At 44.3% G+C, this 24,977-nt stretch overlaps 3 protein-coding genes and 1 long non-coding RNA gene across 16 annotated transcripts; 1 reads left to right on the forward strand and 3 right to left on the reverse strand.

Moving 5' to 3' along the window:
- Positions 1-316: 316 nt before the first annotated feature.
- LOC120687801 (vacuolar-sorting receptor 1-like) lies at positions 317-6,740 on the reverse strand. Of its 2 annotated transcripts, XM_039969820.1 has the most exons (12): positions 6,037-6,740; positions 4,180-4,863; positions 3,983-4,071; positions 3,805-3,874; positions 3,644-3,727; positions 3,475-3,551; positions 3,293-3,374; positions 2,831-2,913; positions 2,683-2,749; positions 1,881-2,012; positions 1,001-1,110; positions 323-848 (listed from the first exon to the last, which is right to left on the reverse strand). In XM_039969820.1, exons 1-12 carry the CDS (start codon positions 6,332-6,334, stop codon positions 741-743), a joined length of 1,884 nt encoding a protein of 627 aa, XP_039825754.1. In that variant the 5' UTR covers positions 6,335-6,740; the 3' UTR covers positions 323-740. The 2 variants fall into 2 exon arrangements, with proteins under 2 accessions (XP_039825753.1, XP_039825754.1); XM_039969819.1 differs by having other exon boundaries at positions 317-848; positions 2,683-2,913; positions 6,037-6,731.
- Positions 6,741-10,793: 4,053 nt separating this feature from the next.
- LOC120689259 lies at positions 10,794-12,647 on the forward strand. The gene is made up of 2 exons (XM_039971566.1): positions 10,794-11,249; positions 11,349-12,647. Exons 1-2 carry the CDS (start codon positions 10,794-10,796, stop codon positions 11,898-11,900), a joined length of 1,008 nt encoding a protein of 335 aa, XP_039827500.1. The 3' UTR covers positions 11,901-12,647.
- Positions 12,648-17,284: 4,637 nt separating this feature from the next.
- Positions 17,285-20,969, reverse strand: LOC120690784. 11 transcript variants are annotated; one of them, XR_005681939.1, is made up of 5 exons: positions 18,875-20,452; positions 18,594-18,710; positions 18,399-18,475; positions 18,224-18,304; positions 17,285-17,891 (listed from the first exon to the last, which is right to left on the reverse strand). It is a non-coding gene; the product is annotated as an uncharacterized LOC120690784 (long non-coding RNA). The 11 variants fall into 11 exon arrangements; XR_005681930.1 differs by adding an exon at positions 20,459-20,969 and having other exon boundaries at positions 17,285-18,304; positions 18,594-19,649; XR_005681936.1 differs by adding an exon at positions 20,459-20,963 and having other exon boundaries at positions 17,285-18,304; positions 18,594-19,060.
- Positions 20,970-22,841: 1,872 nt separating this feature from the next.
- On the reverse strand, positions 22,842-24,391 carry LOC120687355 (transcription factor WRKY19-like). 2 transcript variants are annotated; one of them, XM_039969324.1, is made up of 3 exons: positions 23,895-24,391; positions 23,720-23,821; positions 22,842-23,644 (listed from the first exon to the last, which is right to left on the reverse strand). In XM_039969324.1, exons 1-3 carry the CDS (start codon positions 24,212-24,214, stop codon positions 23,023-23,025), a joined length of 1,044 nt encoding a protein of 347 aa, XP_039825258.1. In that variant the 5' UTR covers positions 24,215-24,391; the 3' UTR covers positions 22,842-23,022. The 2 variants fall into 2 exon arrangements, with proteins under 2 accessions (XP_039825258.1, XP_039825259.1); XM_039969325.1 differs by having other exon boundaries at positions 22,842-23,599; positions 23,895-24,384.
- Positions 24,392-24,977: the final 586 nt, after the last annotated feature.

The following is a 24,977-nucleotide window of genomic DNA, read 5'->3' on the forward strand; positions in this document are numbered from 1 at the left end:
GCCCCTTCTTTTGTTGCTTCTCTTTCGCTCCCCCCTTCTTTTGTTGCTTCTCTTTCGCTCCCCCTTGAAGCACCTGCCTGTACGCTGCAGTCCCAGCAAAGCATCGCAATGGTTCAGCACGCAGTGCTCCTTTTGATGCCCTTCTCTTGAGTAGAGCATGGTGAATCTCGCAGTTGCCTAAGCTTGCAGTCCCTTCATAAACTGTATGTATTTACCACAACCATGTAAACACGGCAATACGCAGCGCACTAAAAACAGACAATTCTCTTTGACAGGTTCCAACAGCAACTGTAAAATACGGACCCATAATCAGAGCTACAGATATGTAAAACCAATGCTTTGGAGCATTGGTACATATAACGCTTGTAGCCATGTAGGCCCAAGCTTTATATTCAGGTAATGGCAAGAGAAAATCTATAGTTTGAACAATAGTATTTACACAGTGTAGACATGTATGAAACGGGGCAACACGAGCTCACACAAGTTTTGAGAAAAACTAAAGGTGACCGAGGGCTAAACTATGATGGTATCATCCCCTATGCCTATGCTGTTCATCCTGTGTCGTAAAAGAGGTGCACAACAATGTGTCTTTTAGAATCATACATGGTACGACAAATCTCCCCGCACACAACCGGTATCTTCACACCTAGTTGACCTCTGCAAAGTATGGTGTCCACGGACGCAGCAGCCCAGGTGAAATGTTGCACGCTCCTATGCTGCTCCAGAAAAGGAGAGCCGTTTCAAATATCATCCGCATGCGCAACATGATGCTGCTGGTTTGCTCCTTCTTGGTTATCCAGGGGCATGTACTGAGCCATGATGGCGCGGATCTCCGAATCCATGTAGCTCTGATGACAAATAATAAAGAAGATTTGGTTCATGCAGGAACTAAATGTATCACCATCATAGTAATAACTAGCAAATCAAGTCCAACATGTGACCGCTTGCAAGTAAAGACCAAAGGGTAGAGAGGAGATTGAGAGAGGCGTAGTTGTTTTACCCTCAGCCTGTATTTGTACACTGTGTATGCTCCAACCCCAGCAAAAACAAGTCCGAAGAAGATAACCCAGAGGAAGCTCCAGCCAACAGTTGTGGTAGTTCCCTCTTTGCCTGCACGGCGTTTAGACATTAGAAAATGGTATAAGACTAGTAAAAAAAGTAATGAATAGCTGTCCACTTTACTAGCGGAAAACATCTTAGATTTAATAGTACATATAAAATTATTTATACACATGTGCATCAGTTACTGCTAAAGTGAAGTCCACCACTAGAGTGATGCTAGAGGAAAAGAGACCTAAGAACTGATAATGACCAGAACACAACTATATCCATTTTGGTAGGTCCACAAATTCCATCAACAAAACTGTGATGATTACATGCTGTTTGATGTAAAACAATTTCAAAAGATAGAGCATCTTACTAAAAAACAGGAAGAAACTTTAGAGAGGTAAGAACCCATATAACCTTGATGAAACCATATGTGCTTCCCACTTCACTATTATCAACTTAAGACTGAAATGGAACTTTGTAATGAAGATACATTTACAGTTCCCAGGATATATAGTTCCTGTGATCTCACTAATAATAGCTTTGTTAGGACGACACGGTATGGCTAAAGTACAAGATTGTGCAACATCAATTTTTTTAAATGATCACTATTTATTAATCAACTAGTGCATGATTGGGTGTTATTTCAGAAACTAAGTGGCGACTGAGAAACAGCGAATTTCTTTCATTCTTTGAACAGAAAGATCAATCATCTCAAACAAAACAAAGCATTTTGCAAGTGTGTTGCTTCTCATCACTTAAACAGGTGCTTGCAAGGGAAATATGAAGAGACAGAACCAATGGCTATAAAAAAGTTCAGGTCAGCTACTCACTGATGCAAGTGTCATGCTCTCTCATGTACAGCAACTTTTCATCACCACAGCTGCACTCGTAGCTTCCCCATGTATTCTTGCAGCTGCAACCCTTGCACTGACAGAAAAGTTTATCTTTGCATTCATCAATATCTGCAGCAAATAGGTAAATTAAAATATATCACTGAAAAGTTTCCATATTACTCTGAAATTTCAAAAATCAGGATTATAGAACCATAGCAGTCTTGGACAAATGTAAAATGCTAAAACAATAAGGTATAAGGGTAATCAAGGTTAAACACGACTGGGATGGAGATGTAGGGTGTGACATGGATAATGAACGCAACTGTTGATCATAACTTTTAGGTGCCTGCTGGATCAGTTTATGTGGTGTTGGATCAGAGATGTGCCGAAATGGCACCAAAAAATAACACATTTGGGAGGATTAGGAGTTGAATTTTTTGGGGTCTGGGGTCACTAGGGTGGATAGTCTTCTGTTGTGATTGCAATTGCAATGTAGGAACTCCGATTGAGAAACCTACATTTTACAGTATCATCTGTCATAGGCTCATACCACACTTTCCGATATTACCACAATTGGCTTTGCCCATGGTTGGTTGAGCTGAACCTTTGAGTTTTCTTATCTGTGTGACTGGGATTTTGAAACTTTGCTATGAATTCAGTGTGTCCGTACTCCGTAGTAAAGATATTGCCTTTGATGCAATATAAAAATCAACTTATGCCACAATATACAAATCAATTTATGCCCCTTTAGAATAATGTTGCATTCAAGGCTGTAAAAAATCTAGTTTCTGAATGATACCTTCACAACTTTTTACTCCATCACCCTTGAAGCCTGCTGGACATTTACACCCTTCAGATTCTTCATTCTGCAGAATTCCACATTTAGATTTTACACTGTCAACAAACTGGAAAGCAAAAACTAATGTCTCAAGAGAACATCTACTTACTGAGCAGGCAGAGATTGTCTTCCCGTCTTTAGTGTCCTGCCAGCAACCCCCATTACTGATCTCACACCTACCAATACCAGAAGCTGACCATGGCAAATGTCAATCAAAGCTTTACTATCAACTAACATAAATCTGATAGAAGATGCTATCGTGCAAAAGTACAATGCTACATAGTCACGCAAACAACATTAATTTACAACAACTTCCATTCTATTTTACTTATTCTCTTAGAATGTGTTTGTAGTCAACATTTGAAAACTTGAACCACTGGTATACAAGCATTTAGATTTGTAATATGAAAAATAGTATTATCTGTAACATTGAAAAAAGCAAATGAATTGGAGACCATGCAATGTCCAAAATGACAAGACAGAAAATCAGGTAATAATAATTTTTAACTGATCAGAAAAAATCCATTATAGAAATAACTTAATACAATGGTAGAACTAAATAATAGAGTACCTTCACAATGGGTATATCCATCACCAACAAATTTTACACCTTTCACAATAGGGCACTCACAAACACGCCCACGGAAGGTATCCTGCATTTTTCATGTAAGGCAATTAAACTTTTTACCAAATAAAATTTGAGAAAGAAGACAAGGTGAATTGCCAGCAGCATGTGTGTCATTAAAAAGCTACCTTGCATGCAGTAACGTTATTAGCCTGGTCCAGCCAGCAACCACCATTGTTGTCCAAACACTCATTTGTTTGAATGTCTACATGAAAGAAATTGAGGGAAAGGGGAAAAAATAAATATCACATAATCTTAGGAAGACACTCTGCAGTAAGAAAAAGGGGGCTTACATACCTTCGCTCAAACAAATAGCAGGCTCAGTTGTCTCCTCGAATCCTGAGCAGATTGCTTTCAAGACAGCAACTTTGTCCAACTTACCTGAAGGGGTAAAAAACTAAAATGTGATGCACTGACATTTTGAACCCAAAAGACAGTGCTACAAGATAGTGGCAGACCTCTGTATTGCCTGTTGTTGATGACAAGGGTCGGCAGTATTGTGACATCTCCTCTTTTACCATGGCCAATCTATACAGTAAAGGAATAGAACCACTAAGCATACCATAAATTGATGCAAATATGCAGCCATGTAGTACTCATTAACAAACATGCTACTATTTATGAATAAGGTCGTACCTGAGCATCTTGTTCTACCTTTAGAATTTCATTCTCCTCATCAGCATCAGGATCCCCAACACACTTGTTTACCTTCTCAACGTCCAATCCTGTAATGAGGTTTCACATTAGATACTTACTTGGCAGCAACTTAGTCATTATATGTTACTAACAAAAAAAGGAATTAGCAAATTAACAATTGAGAATTAGCAAATTACCAAGTGACTTGATAACATCACTGGCACAGTCATGTGTGTATTTCTTATCCTTCATTGGGCACCTAAGTGCAAAGTCGTGCACATAATCCCACCACAACCATGGCTTGCCAGTCTCATTAGCAATCTTGAATGCACAAATTTGATGTAGATTTTGAACCACAACATCTTTTCCATCATATCCTTGGCTAAAATCTTGCTCTGGGTCTGGTGCACAATATCTCCCGTGATTGATGCACTGTGATTTGCATTGTTTGCTCGTGACAAAAGCTTCTGGACAATACCATGTAATATAATGTGGAGTAAACTGGGTGTAACCCTTTTTCTCAAGAACTTGTGCAGTTCCTCTGAAGCTCTTCACGAAGTCCATTTGCATATCACATTTAGGACCACATTCATCGTTGCTGTTTGTCCAGAATTCATACTCTACACGCTCATCGGGGTGAGGAAGAGATTCTCTCCAGTCCAGAAGAACGCTAAGCATCTCACCTGCTTCTGCAGATTTCTTAAGTTGATCCCCCAATTTCTTTGTTATAAGCACAGAGGGAATAGTGATGTTTTCTAGGTGTTTTTTGCCTTCATCTGGGTTGTCCATTGTGATTAAAGGTTCTGATTTGTCATCCACAACAATAACTGCGGCAGCTCCAGCATTTTGGGCGTTCCATGCCTTGATGGTGAAAAAGCATTCTGTTCAAAACAGAATATACTAGAGAATTAGAATAAGCTTTTCCAATCATAATTTGAAAATTCCAGTAATGTGTAGCAAAACTTTTAAGCACACAAATCTATTAATACTTTAATGTTTTGCACCAAGAGCAATATCATCAATATTTTTATCTAACAAAAGGAGAATATATGTTTTTCTTTGATCAATTCTGCCTTATATGACAAATGACATATATATCCCTCCTAAAAGGATGAATAGGTTGTGAAACAAAAAGAGTCTATATGATCATATGGAGAACCTGTGAATCCTATTCCAACTTTAATGTGAAAACATATGCAGTTATTCTAATTAAACATATAATATGAACCTTATTTTGCTATTGCAGCTCTGCATGGCACCAGTTTGAAGATATGCTTTGTATAGAATTTTGTCATTTAGCAATTAGCATACTCTGGTTCTGACACCATAGGAACCATAGCTAAAGAAAGGTTCAAATAATATCAACGCGACATGCTAAAATATGACAAATAATCAGGTATCTGCTGATAATTAGTAATCATACAAATCAAGCATGGCTTCAAGTTTGTCACAAATGGAAATAAACCATAAATATAGTCATCAAAAGTATTAAAATAAACGGTAAAACCACCTCATACAAATTGACATATTCTTAACTCCTTTTCAATGAATATCAAATTGACTGTGTTGCCAGTTCTGTATGTGACAAGTAGTTCAAATGATCTGCTCCCCGGATGCAAACTAAAGCAATTCCTCGAGAAGTGATATAGGTGTTCAATCGAACCAATAGGTGTTCAATCGAACCAATAGGTGGATAGCCACAGCCCACAGGAACAGGGTCATATACAGCAGCTAACCTATGCTGCATGTCTACATCCAACGGAATAGAAGCCAAAAATAGAAAGCCACGCAGCACCTCCTTAGCTAGCAGGCAAACTGACCAGTAACTAATGCCAAGTAGAGCTAGACAGTTGTAGGAGTATTGCCTCTATAAAAGGCTATCTAATTCGGTTCACTAATTTGACCAAGCAGCCAGGTGTAGGAGTATTTCCAAAAGAACAGCTGGACAGCCAAAAAAAAGAGTTTAAGAAAAAATGAAACGACCGGGCGCGCTGTGATGGAATTTAATCGAAGCAAAAAAAAAGGGGGACCAAAGACATAATAATCTCCATCACCTCCGCGGTCGAGGAGGACGAAGTTGGGGCGTCCCCCGGCTTTCTTGGGCTTAAAGGAGATGTCGTCGAAGCTCTGGCACCCCTGCTGGTTGGTGCTGGGGTACTTGACCCAGCCGTGCAGCGTGCCCCCGTACTGCGGCACCCCGAAGTTCCCGATGGCGCACTCGTACTTGCCCTTGAGCTCGTCGGGGGACGTCACCTGGATGCTGTTCTTCTCCACCACGAACCTCCCCGCCGCCGCGTCCGCCAAGGCCAGCGCGAGCACCAGCAGCAGCGCCCGCCACGCCGGCCCCCTCATCCTGCCCTGATCACCTCAGAGCACCGCCCTCCTACGGAATCTCACCACCCGGAGGAGCTCCTGGCTTGATAAAGGCCCGAATCCCCGTGCCGGCCCGGCCGGAAATTCCGATCGCTTGGAAGGACTCGTGCGGGACGGAGGGGAACCGGCTCGATCCAACGCGAGGAGGCGGAGGTTTCCACGAGGCGCAGGCGCAGGCGCGGATCTGCAGGCCTAGAGAAAGACCCCGCCGGCCCGAGCGCGGAAGCCAATTGGAGGCGGCCGGCGAGATCCAGCCGAGGCCGACCGGCTGGTGCTGGGGGTGGGATGGAGATGGAGGCGTTGGACGACCTGGAACGCCTCCGCGCGGTGAAGTCGTCGGCTGCTCTGCTCTGCTCGGCGTGCTCGCCCCGTCCAAGTCGAGTCCAACCAAATCCCCCCGCTGCCAACAAAGTTAACCGAACCACGCGGCACGGGAGGGTGTCAGTGACCGTCCGCGCCGGCGTCGCGACGCGCGCGGCCGTTGGATCGACCACGAGTGGGCCCGGGCGCCGGATTCGTGGCGGCCCTCGTGCGTCCCGTGGTGGGACATGGCGCGAGGTCGGGGATTGCGTGGGTCAGAGCCTCAGAGCCTGAGAGGGTAGTAATCCTAATAATTAGCCTCGATATCTGGCTGCAGGTCAACATCTCGGGCGATGCTACCCAATTGCTCACGGATGATAATGTTTTCAAGGAAAATTTTCGTGATCGAGCTCTATTTTTGTCGCTCTGGTTTGAAGGATTCGACACAGGAGCTGCGTTTGGTACCAGGAGACAATACGTGGAGTCTTTTCAAAAAAGAAGACCCTAGGATCTGTTTGGAAAAAAATATGTAGGGCAGCTTGAATTGTTTATGCAGGTTTAATTAAACGCCTAGGAAGGAGCCATGAGGTCAAGAAAGACCGGCGGGGCCGCCAAACAAGAGGGACTAATTATATTACCGGCGGTATTTTTTTTTAACTTCTTACTGCTGCAGAGCGCAGCAGCTTCGCTTGCTTTGCTTCATGGGGAAGGAAAAGTAGAAAACGAAGCTTGGAGTTCCGTGGCTCCAACCTCCAAGATCAAGAGCAACTCGTAGCGCTTAATTTTCCTTTCAACGTCGTCCTCAACTGTGCTGATAAGAACAGGTCGCTGTTAGGGGTGTCCGTGTCAAAAAATGAAGCGAGATGTCACCTCCGTCGATGCCGACAAATAAATAAATAAATACCGAGCCACGCGAAACACGCACCGGTTTCCAGACAGTGCAGCCAGCAGGCTGCGTGGCCCATCCATCGATGGGGGAGCGTCGCCGGAAACTGGTTCTACCGTTGACCGCGCGCGGAGCGCTCCGCGCGGTCGCCGCAGCTGCTGCCCGTGCACGTGAGGGCCGGTGGGCCCCGCACGGCAGCTCCCTCCACGCCTCCCCGTTTCACTTTTTTTTTCCATTCTACCTTTTCTATTTCTTTTTTTTTCTTTTTAAATTTTGCTGAATTTTTTTTTGCTAACTTTTGTGTGCTACATTTTTTTCTTGAAAAAATTTTTGTTCCAGTTTTTTTGTTTCCTGGATTTTTTTGTCTTGAAATTTTGTGTTCAAACTTTTATCTCCAAGTTTTTTCAAAAAAAAAACTTTTATCTCCAAGTTCTCTGCTTGAGATTCTTTTGCTCGTATTTTTTAGCTACAGAATTTTTTCATATAGAAAAATTTTCAGACGTTTCTTTCAAAAATTTGTCGCAAAATATTCTCATTCAATTTTTTATGGAATTTTTATATTTAGAATTTTTCTCTATCATATTTTTATACAAAACTAATCAATAAAATTTTCATTACACAAAATTGTTATATATTTGTTTGATATATGCTGATATATTGTTTGAGTGGAGTAGGGGAACGAGACGACTAGGCTTAGACTAGGTGAGAGGTGACGTGAGGGGCAGTGATCTGTCAGCCTGGTCTCTGTGGTCGTGTTTGATATGGGCCAAAAGGGGGAGGCCGAGCCCATGGCGTGCAGAGCGGGTGTTTGATTTACTTGGCCCGGATTGGGAGCCTGGCCTGCGGCGTGCAAAATCCCTTCTCTCTCCTGGCTCTGGCCATACGCTCTAGGTTTTCGTTTCTCCTCGGCCATGCTCTTGCGGCGCTCGCGCTGGCGATTCGCGGCGGCTGCACGCGGCTCTGGCGGGCTCGCGCGGGAAGAGGGAAACTTCCGCGCGCTCCCTTCCCCGCCGAAATCCATGGCCTATATGAACCCCCTTCTCCCTCTCTCTGCTCTTCTCCTCCTCTCCACACTCCACTCCCGTTGAGGTACTGTCGTCGAGGTGAGCTCCGTTGCCGGCGCGTCGGTTGCGTTCCGCGGGGTTCGTCTCCGTTCTCCCGGTGTGGATCTGCGTCCAGGCGGCGCGGCTCCCTCTGTTGGCGGGCTCCGGCGAGGCGGGCTTCTTCCTTCTTCTTCTTCTCCGGCGAGGCGGTGTTTCTGTTCGTGGATCTTGCGTCTCTTGTGCTTCGTCGTCCAGATCTGCTCCTTCCTCCCCACCACCTTCCGATTTGAGCAGCATCTGCACCCCTCCGACTCACCCGAGGTGAAATCGGTTTTTCCCCCAACCTTCTCGGTCTACTTTTAATGTTTGCCTCGGATCTCAATATTTTTTTTGATGTTTACTATACTCATGGTCAATCCTGCCTATTGTCGTCCATGGTTACTTGTTCTTATTGTTGGTACTTCGTTGATTTGTTTCATAGTGTTACTATTCTTGTCGATGTTCATGTTTTGTTGGTACTGGGAGATGAATGGTCGATGATGAATAGCTTATGTGGCACAGGGAGGCATTTTTTATGCGGGCCGTGCCTTTTTGTGAATGCTTCCACTACCATGCAGAGGCCAGCCAGGGTCTACCTAAATTACTTATACATTTGTGAATGAATGTAGATGGATGCAAATGCACAACATGCTTTGATGGCTAGGCAAGCAGCTGGGATGGTTGTTGTGATGGTGACCTTTGTAGTAAATAGGCTTAGAAGGATTAGTGGAGAAGAGGTAATCCCTTATGGCCCTAGGACTCATGCTGAGAGGCATAGGCAGAGCACACTGCAATTGATGTACAATTACAACGATGTTGAATGCGTTGCAATGCTGCGCATGAGAAGAGTCCCTTTTTTTTCTTTATGTAACCTGCTCAGAAATAGAGGCCTTGTACCTGAGACAGTAGGGTGTCCTGTGGAAGAGCAGGTGGCAATGTTTTTGCATGTGGTTGGTCACAACCAGAGATTTAGGGTAGTGCACCAATCTTTTAGGAGGTCCATTGAGACGGTGAGTAGAGTCTTTCACCAAGTGTTGTATGCAATTGGTGAGTTAAGGGCTGACATGATGAAGCCTCCTTCCACTGCCACACATCCAAAGATTTTGGGGAGCCACAGATGGTTTCCTTTTTTGAAGGTAATTGTTCATTAGATGCACATCTCATTAGGTTGGCGACACTTGGTACACTTGTTGCTTAAATGCACTTCGCCAATTTTTTGTAGAATTGCATTGGTGCCATTGATGGCACACATGTGTTGGCAAGGGTGTCTAGACACATGCAACAAGCTTTCAGGGGTAGACACAAGCATCCAACACAGAATGTGATGGCTGCAGTGAGCTTTGACCTAAAGTTTACATATGTTCTTGCTGGCTGGGAGGGCTCAGCCCATGATGCACTAATCCTGGCTGATGCCATTGAGAGAAATGATGGCTTCACTGTCCCTGCAGGTAACTGCATTAGCTAGAGATTTACTTATGCCCACTGCAACCTAGTACACATGTTGACACTGCTTCTACACACATTGTAGGTCATTTTTACCTGGTAGATGGTGGATATGCATGCAGACCTGGCTTCTTGCCTCCATTTAGGGGGGTCAGATACCACTTGAGTGAGTTTGGGAACAGAAACCACCCCACCACTGCAAAAGAGCTATTCAATCTTAGGCACTCCTCTCTCAGGGTATCAGTTGAGAGGGCCTTTGGTGCACTTAAGGGTCGGTTCAGAATTATTGACAACAAATCTTTCCACAAGTACAAGAGTCAAGTTAAGCTTGTACTGGCTTGCTGCATTCTGCACAATTGGATCATTGGGTTTGGCCTAGATGAGATTGTACCAGTAGAGGAAGGTTTTCATGGTGACCTGCCTGAGGATGATGAGGGAGAGGTGCCTCTAGACTCACCTACCATGGTGACTCTTAGGGATGAGATTTGCAATGCTATGTGGGCTGCTAGGGGGACATCTAGGACTTGATTTACTTGTATGTCATGGATGTGTAAAATAATTTGGTAGACCCTGGATATGGAACTAATGTGTGGTGGATTTTTGATGTAGTCTTACAATGCTATGTCTGAGACCATGTTGCAATTTGGTTATTTCTGCTTCATTGCTTCTGTACCTTTTACAGTGGTTATTTGTGCTTCATTGCTTCTGTACCTTTTACAATGGTAGGATGGCTGCTAGTAATGGTGATGTCGATGCTGCGTTTGTGCCTGCTGCTACCTTGATGCAAGGTGCAGCGGCACTTGGTCAGCCAGCACAACCTGCTTTGGTTGACCTGGATGGGGGACCACCTAATGGTGAGCCTGCAGTTGCTGTAGGACAGCAAGGACCCATGAGGTGGAATAACAACACTTCTGGTTTTGTCCTAATGAGGATGGCCCAGATTGTGTCTGAGGGGTCTAGGACTGACAAGACATACAAAGATAAGGATGTCAATGCTGTAGCTAAGGCTCTTAGAGACTACAGTGGGGTTGCTGTTAGTCCAACTCAGGTGTACAATCATCTGAGAAAGTGGAAACAAAAGTGGGCTAAGGTAGCCAAGTTGAAGGACCTTAGTGGGGCAACATTTGATGATGATGTCCATGCCATAATGCTTGAGCAGGACCACTACCTTGGTCATTGCAAGGTACTAAGTAATGTATGACAGCCTGTACAATTCTCTTCTTAACTCTGGCCTCTCTTCTTAACTGTCTTGTATCTTCTTCACTTTGTGGACTCACTACAGGACCACCCTAAGGATGCTGAATACCTCAACACCCCCATCAGGTTCTACAAAGAGATGGAGGCCCTCTTTGGTAGCACTTTGGCAACTGGTAGGTTTGCCTTAGGGTCCAATGAACCATTGGGGGTGAACAATGCAGACAGTGTGGCTGCTAAGCTTGAGGGGCAGGACTTCTCTTGTGGTACTTCTGAGTTTGGGGAGGGCAGCAAGGCCACAGCACCTGTGTTTGGGGAGAGTAGCAAGGACAACATTGTAGGGGCTAAGAGGAAGAGGGCCAACTTTAGTGAGGAAGAGATGCTTATGATGACCAACATGACAGATGCTGTCAACAATGTTGCCAATGCTATGCTGAAAACAGGTGCTGCACATGTCGATCCAGACCTCTACCTTGCTGTCATGGAGATGGAGATGTCTGACTTCTCCACTGAGGCCTTGATTGTTGCCTACACCCATCTCCTTGAGAACAAAGCTGTTGCAACTGGTTTTGTCAACATGTCCACCCCCCATAGGGCCATATGGCTGAGGACCTACCTGGCCAAGAACTACTATTTGTAGTTCTGTCCATGTTGTGCAGACAGCACTTAGAGGGGGTTGACTGTTGAGAAGTATAGTTCCTCCACCTCCCTCCCCCACTCTCTTCTCTTTTGGGTTCCATTTTGGTTAGAAACTGTGCATGGTAGATGGCTGACCAGCACCTGTTCTTTTGGGTTTAATTAGCAGGAGGGTGGCTAACTAAGGATAGTGTACTTATATTTCAACTTGTTGTATTCAAATGCAGCCTCTGTTGGCTTGCTGTTGCACTGATATGAAGTTGTATGCTATTACGATCCATTCCTGTTTCATTACTTCATAATATGTTGCTTTGTATTTGGCCTATGATGCATTGTACACTAATCTGAGGTGCATTTGCTTGTTTTCCATATCAATAAGGTGGCTTTGCTTCTTCTTGTCTCTTGGAATGAAACTGAGCCTAGTGGTAGCTGTAACCAAGCTGAGTTCATACTCCTGCCAGGCTTTGTTGCATTCCAAAAGCATTTGATGTCTTGTGACTTTTTTTTCTGAATCTCATGCCACCTGATTATTTTTTGCACCCATGATGATTTATAGATTATGCCAGCAGCTGAGGCCTTGTTTCTCCCTCTGATTTGTGTGCTTCTCCTGTTTAATGCCTATGATGATACCAATGCCATGGTGAGGAAAGGTTTACATTTATGGTCTTTAACTTGTGAGGTACTGGGCATATGATGAAACTATTTTTCATGACTGTCATCGAACCGTGAATAACATCCATGCCCAAGTAACTTGTCAGGATCTGGGCTTATGAATACTTGGGGCGTGTTTGATTGCTGGGCTGGATGTTGGTCACGCTCTCATGGCCTTCATGACTGTACAGATTGCCTACCTTTCCCTTATGCTCCAAGTTAATAGACTAAATGAAAAGGCAAATTGAATCTGAGGCCAATGATGTTGGTCAACTCTAACTCCAACTCAATGTTGTTATTTTGAAATGGCCGATGATGTTGGGTAATTACCTGAGGCCATTATTTCAGACCTGATCATATGAACTTTGCTATTTTCATGTGTTGCTGTTGAAATATGTTGAGTTGTGAATCCATGGGCCATGCTGGATTGGCTGGAATCAAACACCATCTCGTTTTGGTAGTTGATGGTAGTTGGGGTTGGGCCAGACTGCTGGCTGTGAATCAAACACAGAAAAGTAATAACCTGGTCCAAATGCTACATGCAATTCAAACAAGTGCACTTGTGCACCGCAGGCCAGGCCGTGGCTGGCCTGGGCTGGCTCGCTGGCCAGGCCTTGCACAGCCCTGATATCAAACACGCCCTGTGTGCGCTCTTGTGACGTCAATAATTAGGTGGATGCTGCGAGTTGGAAAAAGAATGGCTGGGTGATATGCGGTCTAAAAATCGATCGTACGGAAGTCAAGTTACGGGCGACCGTAAACTAGTCTGGCCCGGAGCGTCGGGCCGTGCAGCTACATCCAACAGACCGCGACAACGGAAATTAATTTGTGATGTGATTTTTTTGGAAAACGTGGTTCACCTGGCAGGCACGTGCTATATCTGTTTCGTACAAATCGAAGAACTATAGCATGAAAATATTTTGTAAGCCGAGATAAAAATAAACTAAAAACCGGCTGAAGCGATTTTCTTCACATGCGAAACTTATTTTGGAAGAAACCCCACCAAACAGCGCAATTTGAGGAGTGTCAACCTGTCATATACCCAATTACCCATGGACCATGGTGCAAACTCTGTGCTTGGGAACCAACTTCGGTGCATTATTTAGAAGAAAAAACAAGCCGCAATATTCTGCGGAGGAAACGTGCAGTGCCTGACATTTTTGAACAGAAGGAGCAGCATATAAATTTTTTTTGCGGGTAAGGAGCATCATATAATGCTTGAATGGATTCTATGTTACTGTGAAATGTCAAACATAGTGATAGTAATTTTTTTATTCTACTAAATGGTTCAACAACTTCTATTTCAGATGATGTTGGCACCGGCGGGCCCGGATCGTGCCACGAGTCTGAACAATTCTAAGGCCCAGTTCACTTCCCGAAAATTTTAGGTTTTTTTGGTGTTCTTACCCCTGCTTTGAAGTGCAATTGTGATTTTGCCCTCATTTTTTGAACTTTGTGATTTTGCCCTTCATTTTTCACAAGTTGTTGCGATTTTGCCCTTAATCTTTGCGTATTTGCCCCTATTTTGACCGTTGACTAGGGGTAAAATCGCATTGATTTATGAATAGTAAAGGGCAAAATCACAAAGTTAAAAAAATAAGGATAAAATCACAATTACACTTCAAAGTAGGGGTAAAAACACAAATGCCCCAAAATTTTACTACAGTACCCATCACATTGAATTTTTGGACACATGCATAAAGCATTAAATGAAGTTGAAAAAAAATTATTAATTACACAGTCTAACTGATTAGCATGATATGAATCTTTTAAGTCTAATTAGTCCGTGATTGGACATTATTTGTCAAATAACAACAATTTTCACCTACTTTTCGCGAACTCAATGGGGCCTAAGCGTGTGTGTACTACCTGTTTGTGGGCCGGGCGTCTGAGCCGTGGGCGCGCTGCCGGCCTTGTTGCCCATGGCCCATGGGCCAGCGATTGGAGCTCCAAGAGCAGGACGTCTGCGCTGGGCTGCAAACGGTTTTTTGTTTTAGATAATTGATTATTTCTTACTTATTTCTAGAATATTCAGATCTACAATTTAGATATGAAGACTGTAAAAATTATCCAGGCACTCAAAAGTCATGTGGAGATGGGTAAGCTAAAAAATATAGATATGGTAGAGAGTCACAATTCTGATATATCCTTTAATATTCATTGCACCTCTTTCGTTGCATACTGTAGGTCATTCTAGATTTATAGAATTTGCTATGCATATATATTATGTCACATTCTTTGTTGGGACTTGGGATGGAAAGAGTACAGACTACCAAACGTAAGGAGTAGGTCATATGAAAGTTATGCTTTCTTTTTGAAATATTATGCTCAATGGAAGTCATTTGCTTGGCGTTTGATGTTCAATCTTGTCTTCCTGTTCATTCCAGCCTATTCGTTTGTAACTCACTAGGTTCGTGCCCGTGTGTTGCTACGGATAACAAAACATTATATAATGTAATACAAAGAGCATCAACAAGACAATAATGTACTCATAATAAGAAAATAGTTCAAGAATATAGTTTATTATTAAATAAACCAACCTATGTGCACCATAGTATCCAACCTACCAACTATATTGGGAAATTCTAACGCGCTACTGGTCGCGCGGATGATGGAGTGCGCGACCTGCGCACAAGCGCGGCCTGGCCCGCCTAGCGTGTTTTGTTTTTTTACATGTGTTGGACCACGCCACATGAGTTGCTTTTGCTAATGTGTACCTTGACTCATGGGCCGCAACCTAAGCAGGTCAAGTTTTGGCACAACACGATCACATGCATTGAATATTTGGGCCAAGAGAGAGTCTGCTTAGAAAATATGGACAATATGTGAGGCTTTTTATTTAAAATGATAAGATTATAGGAATATATTGTATATTCTAGCATATAAGAGTACTACTTTACTAATTCATCTACTAATATTCTTGCGATAAATACAATAAAATAAGCTCCAAATACACGTGTTTGAACGTTACTTTTTTTTAAAAAAAATATAACTTAGTATGGAAGTCTTTAAATATATTGGTACATAGGATATAAAGCATAAATTGATATATGGTCTCTATAAAAGTCAAGGCATAATATCTATGTAAGTTGTGACTTGACATATACATAATAAGTAGACACGCAGCTTGTACATAAATTTCCCAAATACTATTACATATAAGTTAAGACAACGTAAGTTGTGACTTGACATACACTGGCAGAGCCTCTTGGAGGCCAACCTGGGCTCCGCCCCCCCTTCCTCCCAAATACTTTGCTAGTCCGCTTATTAAAAGCAACTCATGTATCCGAGTTCATCCATGAATCTTGCAAGACTATCCAGAGAGGACCACGTGCAATTATGTCTATTTGTTTTTCTTGCATTTTGAATCGTTTGACTGTGATTGCTGGATAATGCGTCGCGACACTCTCTTTTCATTGTATTCGCTAGTTGTTGCTACCTCACTGGCTGCGGAGCTCGCTGGGCACTGTCGCCTGGACATAGGAAGAAGAGCACAGGGCTCCTAAGGGGCTACAACTAGTCCCTTTGTCGATTCTTTTCTAAAACTTAACCCTGCAAGTTCATAGATTCATAGTTTGTGGCTGATCACTTGATTTTTTATGCTAATTGCTACCCTCAAAAGCTTAGGTAGCTAGGTTTATATTATTTGATGCCTCACGCATACTTATCTAATACCATCGCCAAGCTTTCTCTCCATTGCACTCTAGGGCGCCATGACATGTGTCACTTAAAGCTTGCCTGCGGTGCGGCATGTCGGCTCTTTGAGCTTGAGCCTTCACAAATTGCCCCCCCCCCCCAATTTTATCTCACGCTCCACCACTGTTGACATATACATAAGTTGACACGCAACTTGTCATAAATTACCCAAATACTATTACATATAAGTTAAGACAACTGCTATTTTGTGAGCTGACTCTTTAAAAAGTAATACACCTAACCTAGTTGTACGGTGCAAAAACACATAAGTTTGTACACTGTCTCTGTACAAGTTGATACACATAATTTGACATATAACATATACATAAATTGTTACATGATCTATATAAGTTGTTACAAATATAATGCACAACTTGATAGTACAAATAAAATAGCCTCAAAATATATGTAAATTGGATCTTGTTTTGTAGGCCTCGCTCTAAGAAACACAACAGTGCAACTAGAATAAAATTTGAACCCCGTATGCCAGAGATATCATCATTTAAAGAGAATAGAAAAGCAAGTATAAATAATTAAGGAGTGCTGATGTCACCCACATGCTTTCCACCTCTCATCACGTGAGTGTCCCTAAGGCTGCATCGCTTCACTGATTGGTTTGCTTATTATGCATTGCGCTCATGTAGGATTACGAGACAGAACGGGTCGCGCCGATCTGATATAGCGCGACGGGTCGCGCCTTAACCCAGTCCTATGACTATATTTCATATCTTGGTCCACGATGCGGTTAAGATAATATTTTACATTGGCTGAAAGTGGTTACAAATATGTAATAAACATATTTTTTCCATTAAATTTATTGATGCATGATCGAATGGAGGGAGTGCACGAGATCATTGTTTTTCATCCAACTTTCCGTTGTTTTTGGTGGTGTGCGATGTTGAAGTCTCCATGCCATGAAAGCAGTAGCATTGCAAGCTTATAGAACATAGTGGGGTTGAACAATGGCCATACCGCGCCCTCGTAGCAATGCACAGAACATCAATAAGGCAATGGAAGGGAGGGAAATTTGACAGCACGGTGTTCCCATTGCATAGAAATTCTTTTGTACTAATTATTATTTTCCTTTTCTTAATATTTGAATCTAGAAATAAGCAATAACTGTTAAAACAGGATGCTATATATGCAGTACATTTACATTTCACTTTCCCAATCTGGCCACCTACAAAACAACACAACAACCATTGCTAGTTCAAGTTATAATCTCAGCTGCATCGTTATGCAAACGGTGGAGTTAGCACCATTATTCAGTCATTTCAGTGCCCCTCCCTCTTGTCCTCTTGATATCCTTCAGACACAAAGCAAATTAGCTTGCAACCTCTAATGTCTATAACTAACAGCCACATATACATTTCCAGAAAGCACAAAATCTACGACTCTAATTGAGAACCTGGATTGGAATTAGATATATTTGATCTATCTATCTATCTGTTCGAGATGAAATTGGAAGAGTCCCTGGAGCATTTGAGAGATCGACCACCCGACGAAGTCCTTTTGTAGTTCCGCTCTCCTTTGTTACTCTGCTGGAACGACCTTCTTTTGTCGTTTTTTTCTTTTCTCATGTAAAACTGACATTATTCCCAGTGAACTCGCGTACCTTTATATGCTTTCTGTAAAAGCCGGGTGAACCCTGTTTCTAAAATGGTATTCATATTTAGCATAGTATAAACAATATATTTATTTATTCAGAATAATAAAAAATCTATGTTAAACAAGTGACAGAACCATTCTAAAAACGGGGAAAGTAGCAGATTCAAGCAAACAAGTACCAAGACCAGCTCTACCCAAGTCAATTAAGTTTTGTGGAGACAGCATGATAATTAAGCAAGCAAAGAAAGTAAGCATGGCAATTAAGCAAGCAAAGAAAGTAAAATTCTTTAGAATTGATCATGGTAATTGGAGTATGTCCTAGAAATAGGTAATCTAACTGCAATAACCAGAAAAATAAACAGGCATGCTGACCTTCTTTTCCCGCTGAATCTCTGATACAACCCTATGATGCCAACCAATGACTTTGAGCTTGTCAAATGAACACTAAGGATGCTGCAGATACCAAGTAATACATGCAATTTTAAATGAGCAAAAGCATTTGATGAAAGTACTGTGGGAGGAGGAACAGCAAGGAGAAGACTCCTACTTGAGCTTCTTGACAACTGACTCGACGACCCAGTTGTCTACATGGTTCAAATCAATCTCTGTAGGAAGGAGACCAACCTACAAAAGAAAAATAAGTAGCTTTGTTTGAGTGACCGGCAACAGAAACGGTACCCAATGAAAAAAATGAGCGCATGAAACAAGCACATTTGTTATGACAAGTATAGAGGATTAGCACCTGCAAACTTGCGTATTCATGCCAGGAAACTTCCATTAAAGTCGCGTCATAGAGTCTTAGGGACAAATACCAAAATATATGGCCTGTCAAAACTGGAAGCAGCTGCTATGTGCATTCCTGAGACAATTTAATTGTTTGGCCATGAAAATCATAAAAAAAGGTTGAGCTCCAAAGGCATTTGAGATAGGACCAGCATGTAACCCATAGAAAACATGTCAGCCTTTCATCTACGATAATCAAATAAATCTGTAGGGGATTGATCTAACAGAAAAATAAGATACCTGAGCTAGCTTATCTCCTTGACGCTGGAGCGACTCAACAGTCTCAAGAGGCTTTGTTCCAGGCCAGTTTGTGTATGGCATTGCTTCTTCCTCCTTTACAGCCTCATCAGTGCCACTTTTAAAGCCAAATGGTAGATCTAGTTTAGTTGACATTACCACCGGCTGTCTCTTCATGCATTCGTGGAGCTGTTTCAAGGGAGACAATCAGGTTCAGAACCAGAAAGGCAAAACAGGACTCGTGCATACTCAGGCCACAAAAAAGTATGACAACATTACCAATATCCCCAATTAGAAAGGCATTTAGCATCCACATGTGAACCATGTAAGATACAGATGCATAACTTGACAGACAGTGACAAACGATTATGGACAGAATGTCTGACTTTGCTCTTGCAAAACAAAAGGCAATTAAATTGAAGACCTTAACATGCTCTACTTTACAGTTTCCTGACTTGGATTCATTACGCAAGCTACTGATATCGGGACAGAACACAGAAGAATCAAACTCCTGCCAAGAAAAGGCATAATTTTTTTTTCTGAAACTAATGAGCCAAAAATTGGGCTGAATGTTTTTATTTCCACTCTCACAGGGGCGTCACCCTAGGGCAGGTCACAGCACCTAACAAACAAACCATCAAACACGTTCTGAGCCCTCGGGCACCAGCCAACCACATGCATCACGGACTGATTAGTAGCAGCAAGGTTGAGGATGAAGAACGAGACAATGGCGAGGAACAAAATTTTGTCACTGCTCAAGCATTCAAGTTGCCATTCTCTGTTTCAGAACAAATGAAAATTGAACAGCAGAATTAGTTCAAGCCAAGTCATTAATGAGAAAGATAGCTCCACCACAGGCAAGAAATTTTCAGATAGCCTATGCAAAATTTCCAGAGTGCTTGAACCAACTCGATTTGTAACCGTGAAGTCCCGAGAATTGTTTGACTACTTGTTTTAGCTACGAAAAACAAATGTTCAAAAATCTTGAATGTGTGAGAGATGCAAACCTAGCTCCTGCTAAACAAATGGATGCCAATAAGCCCAATGGAAAGAGTGAATCATATATAGTCTCTACCACTAAAAAGAACTAAGCATCATCCTTGGGGTTTGGAAAAGAAACAATCAACATACTGAAACCTGAATTGACATTTTAATTTCCACCTACAAGATCATTCTGTCAGAACTGAAATTTCCTACACCCAGATTGCGATTTCTGAATTCAAATAAAAGGTGCACATCCAGCACCTAAAGTATTTAAAATTTACAAGATCACTGTGAAATCACCAAATCTACTATGCTTATGTTTTTCTCTATGGCTGGGCACACCCTTTCCATGGTAACCGGAACCCCAAATAGCATGTTCTACTTAAAAATCCATAAACAAAAAAAATTCTCTTATAAATAGGTACACATGTGACATGGATCAAAATCACCTGTCTAATGGTTTATACAAATGGCACAATTATCTATCAGTAAAGGAATCATGAAATTATCCTCTATACTGCAGAAAAAGTAGGCATCCAGGGAGATCGATGGCCAGGATAGGGATTCTTAACGAAGCAATGGAACGAAGGAGAAATGCGGAACCTGCGCTATGGGAATTGATGAGTTCTTCCCCTGGAATGCTGGAGTCGGGGCGTCGCGCCGTCCGTGGCAACGAACGTGACGGCGATGGCGGGAGGAGGCGACAGATCGGTGGGGGCCGCGCAGTCGCGGGCAGTGGCGCGACAGCGTCGGCGAGAACGCCGTCGGGCAGAGCAACCGTGGATCGGTGTAGGTGGGGATGCCATGATTGCAGGGTTGCCGGCGCTCGTGGGGAAGGGGCAGGGTAGGGACAGGGTCGCCAGCGCTCGTGGGGAAGGGGCGGGGTAGGGATCGGGCTCGACGGCGCGATGTCCGCCGGGGGCGCCGGTGCCCGTGGCCTCACGGGGAAGCGGGGGACGGACGGTAACGGTATCGCGGCCTCGTGGGGGCGGCGCCGCGACGGGCGGCGGGCGGGGGGTGTCGTCGCGATGTGCGGCGGAGCGAGGGGCGGGTCAGGAGGAGGGATCGACGGCGGGGCGGCGGTTCCGCGAGGGCACGCGCAGTGCGGACCATTGAAAGCGTAAAGAGAACACAAAAATAAATCTTCCTTAGGGTCTTTTTAGTAGTAGATAGAGATATTTTTAGTAGTAGATAGAGATAGAGATAGAGATAGAGATAGCCACCCAATACTCAATGGTGCATTTTTTTTAAGGAAACTACGGCACACCCATGGAGGGAAAGTTATAGAGACAAAGTTACAATGAGAATTACAAGGAGCAGCAAAGGCTCCAGAAACAGGAGAGAAATGAAAAACAAAGGAAGCTAACAACTATACAGGGAAAGAACTACTCCAGGCTACTAGCTTCAGACTATCTACATCTTCTTGATATCACTAGATTTTCTTCATCCACTTGCCGGAACACTTTTGCATTTCTGATTTCTAGATATTCCAAAGAACACAAGTAATAACCGTACTACCAATTCTACGATTGTTTTCCTGGAAAGGGTTAACCGCCCATCACCCATAGCATCATGGAGGGATGAGAGATCTAGGCCGATGAACGACCAAAAGCTCTTGCTACGGGAACAATCAATGAAGAGGTGGAAGCAATCTTCGTCAGAGGTGCAGAACGGGCATGCCCTATCGCTTTGCATATGGCAATGAAAGAGCATGGCTTTTGTTCTTAACCTATCCCTGTGTAACAACCAAAGAAAGAACTTGCACTTTGGTGGAGAGTAATGACGCCAAATGTTAGGAGTAACTAAATCATCGGGGTATTCTTGAAAAGTGACGAGATAATGACCCCTCGAGGTAGGAGGTTTGTTATTGCTTCAGGAAAGTCTTTGTATCATGAGCTGCCATATTTTGCTCAACGGATGGCATCAGGGCAGTTAGTTCCAGCAGTTCGCAGGTAGCAACATGGGTCAGTCGGGGCCGAAGAGAAAGTTGCAAATCAGGCACTGAAAGAACTCGCGCGACAGAAGCATTTGGGTGGAGGGTGTGGGAGAACAAAGCAGGGAACATCTCAGCAAGAGTTTGAGATCCAAACCACAAATCCAACCAAAAAGCCGTCATTCTTCCATTGCCAAGGATAACCTTGGTTTCGTTCCTGAAGGAGGGAAGCTGCGCATAAATGTCCTTCCAAATCGAGGTCATCGATGGGATCTCATCGCCAAAATCAGAGCGTTCATTCCAGCCATAAGCATCTCTCAACCAATCAATTCATAGAGCAGATGGCGCGCAATGAAACTTGAAAAGGCACTTTTTAAGGAGGCTTGTATTCTTCCTGGCCAAGTTCGGCACTCCCAGGCCACCCTTTTCTTTCGGAAGAGTAACATCCTCCCAACCACTTTACAATGATTACCACGACACTTAGTTTCGCCGGTCCAAAGGAAGGCACGTTGTTTCTGGACGAGGCACTCAACTGTCCCTTTAAAAAGCAATGGTGCATCTCATGTGCAAACAGGATAGAAACTGAAAATGGTGCAAGTTTATATAAAAAAGAAACCATATACATGGAAACTTCAATTTTTTTATAAATAATACTCGGTGGTAGGTAAGCTAATTCAGCTCTTTTACAATACCTATAAGCAACGAAATGTATCGTCGTGACGTAAGTGTGGAAGGATTTATGGAGAAGAAAGCATAGTACCTGTCCTACCGTATATTCCTTCTGCTCCAAATTATAATTGGCTTTTATTTTTATCTGAAGTTTTTAGCTTTTTCAAGTTTATAGAAAAATGCATCAACATTTACGACATCAAATTAGTTTGGTTGAATCAACCACGAAATATCTTGATGATCGTGCATATTTATTTAGTATTACAGAGGTTACTATGTTTTTGTGTAAACAAAATCAAAATTAGACAAGTTATATTTATGACAAAACTAAAGTGAACTAAAATTTGAAATAAGAAACAAAGAGTATAAGATTTTAGTCGATAGTGGAGGATAGCGATAATAAGTGTTATCTCATTTCTGCTAACACATTGTCTACTTTTGGATTTAAGTGTGGCACAAGTTTATATACAAGGACACGGCAGGCCTTATTAGGCTTTACAAATCATGCATGGTTCACCAGGCCGAATCGCTCAGGAGCTTCACGGGCAATGCCTTCAATTGCTTACTAAGGATCCATACTAAACAAGTCATCGTCGTCGCCGCCGATGCTCCCAAGCGAGCCGACCACGAACCCGGCGAGTCCGTTCGGAGACGGTGGGAAGCTGGCATTGCCTCCTCCGCCGCCCGCCATGCCACCGAGCCCGCCACGGTCCAGCGCCGACGACCCTGCCGTTGCCGTCGACGTCACCCCGGCCGAGCCCACGACGGCGCTGATCAGCTCGTCAACGTGCATGAAGGAGCCGGCCGACGAGCTGAACATGTCGTCGCTGGTGCACCACGACGTGGATAGCTGATGCTCACCGATGGTGCTCCTGCCCATCGCCAAGTACTGGGAAGAAGAGGCGGCGCCGGTGGCTGCGGCGTTGTCGTTGGCGCCGCTGTGGCCGAAGCTGATGAGGTTGTTGGCACGGTCCGGCGCCGCGCCGGCGGCGTGGACGGCGAGCGGGATCGTGGAGTGGTCCCTGCAGGTGTGCTCGCCGTAGTAGGCGATGACGTGCTTGGACGGGTCCGTCTCGCTGCGCTGGACCTGCCGCTTGGCCTTGCATCCTTGGCCTGAGCTGTGTGTGCACCTGTAGTAACTCCTGCACACACGCGCGCGCGCAGCGCATGCATTGACATCTTGTGATCTGCACCTTACGGCGAAACTGGAGCATCTATAGATCATCTGTAACTGCTCTCATAAGCAACAAGTAGAGACGCACCTTGGATAGGGTGAATTCTGGATCTCTTTCTGCCCATATTTCCGCCATACGTGGCCGTCTTCCAGCGTAGCGGTGATCTTCTTGTCAGAGGGACGCTGTGATCTGGTGAAGCACATGCATCAGCATCATGAGGAGATCGATCGAAGTAGAAGAGGCAAATCAGAAGCACGCTCACCTTCTGCTGAAGCTGCGTTTCTTATTCGTATTCCCGCTCGAGTAGCTCACCGACTGCTGCGGCCTGCTCGCGCCGCCGGACCCGGACCCGGTGGCCGGGCTCCGGCCTCCCGCCGCCGCGCCGCCGACGTCAAGCGCCGACATCGCGCTCGACAGCCTGCTGAGCACGCCGTCCACCACCCGCTGCGCCCACGGCGCGCGCTGGTCGTCCAGCTCCAGCAGGAAGGCCCTGAGCGCCGCCGCGCCGTCCCGCGCCTCGACCAGGTCGTTCGCCGCCGCGGCCGCCCTCTCCACCGGCACGTCCCCGCCCGACGGCGCCATCCACCCTAGGCGGTCGTCGCGCTCATGTCGCTCGCTCCCCGCTGAGCTGCTACGTACACACTCTCCTCTGCGAGTAACAAACTTGTGTGGCGCTCGCGAATCGTGCGGTTGTTCTTAGTAGTGTACCCCCCGATGGTTATCGCGGAGGGGGAAAGGTTTGAAAAGAGCGCGGGGAGGAAGGTGGACGGAAGGAGGAGTGGAGACCGGGGCAGTGGACTCCGGACTGGCCGTCGTTGCCGATGGATACCCAGAGGAGGAAACCGGTCTACCAAACGTCGCCGGCCACTGCACATACAGAGTCGTCATCGCGGTGACACAGGCACCGTGAGGTCACACGCGCGGATGGCCTTTGACCTGGTGGTCACCGTGTCAGGGTCAGGGTCAGGCAATGCCTGGGCAATTTCTCCGGTGACCGTCCATTGCGGGGAACACGTCGACCGGGAGACTGACTAGTCGCCGGGAATGGGAAAACGGAGACCACCAGCTTCATTTTAAACGGGAGCCACTAGCCGGTGCTGACGTGTACTTTGAAGCCTCTCATGTAGGAGTGCACGACACGCTACAAAAGTATTAGGATCATGCGTGTATGTACTTGCAAAGATACGGACTAATAATCATGCGTGCTCAGTAAATTCTAAGGAGCAATTAGTTTTACTACTCTGTATATAGTAGCAGTATTTCCTTGTTTCAAAATACTAGGACATGTTTCAAGAGGGCGTTACCAATTCATGCATTGCATTCAACCATCACAAAAGCTGTCCCA

The sequence above is a fragment of the Panicum virgatum genome, chromosome 9N (genome assembly GCF_016808335.1).
Source record: "Panicum virgatum strain AP13 chromosome 9N, P.virgatum_v5, whole genome shotgun sequence".
Taxonomy (NCBI): domain Eukaryota; kingdom Viridiplantae; phylum Streptophyta; class Magnoliopsida; order Poales; family Poaceae; genus Panicum; species Panicum virgatum.

Bases quoted from the DNA above. Each gene is read 5' to 3' on its own strand.
- LOC120687801 (XM_039969819.1), bottom strand. From the start codon at position 6,334: ATGAGGGGGCCGGCGTGGCGGGCGCTGCTGCTGGTGCTCGCGCTGGCC. The intron at 3,552-3,643 runs GTATGTAAGCCC...TCTTTCATGTAG, and splicing joins TGCTATTTGTTTGAGCGAAG to ACATTCAAACAAATGAGTGT. The intron at 2,013-2,682 runs GTATCATTCAGA...TATTTGCTGCAG, and splicing joins TGGAGTAAAAAGTTGTGAAG to ATATTGATGAATGCAAAGAT.
- LOC120689259 (XM_039971566.1), top strand. From the start codon at position 10,794: ATGGCTGCTAGTAATGGTGATGTCGATGCTGCGTTTGTGCCTGCTGCT. The intron at 11,250-11,348 runs GTACTAAGTAAT...GACTCACTACAG, and splicing joins ACTACCTTGGTCATTGCAAG to GACCACCCTAAGGATGCTGA.
- LOC120687355 (XM_039969324.1), bottom strand. From the start codon at position 24,214: ATGGCGCCGTCGGGCGGGGACGTGCCGGTGGAGAGGGCGGCCGCGGCG. The intron at 23,822-23,894 runs GTGAGCGTGCTT...GTGCTTCACCAG, and splicing joins AAACGCAGCTTCAGCAGAAG to ATCACAGCGTCCCTCTGACA. The intron at 23,645-23,719 runs GTGCGTCTCTAC...CGTAAGGTGCAG, and splicing joins CAGAATTCACCCTATCCAAG to ATCACAAGATGTCAATGCAT.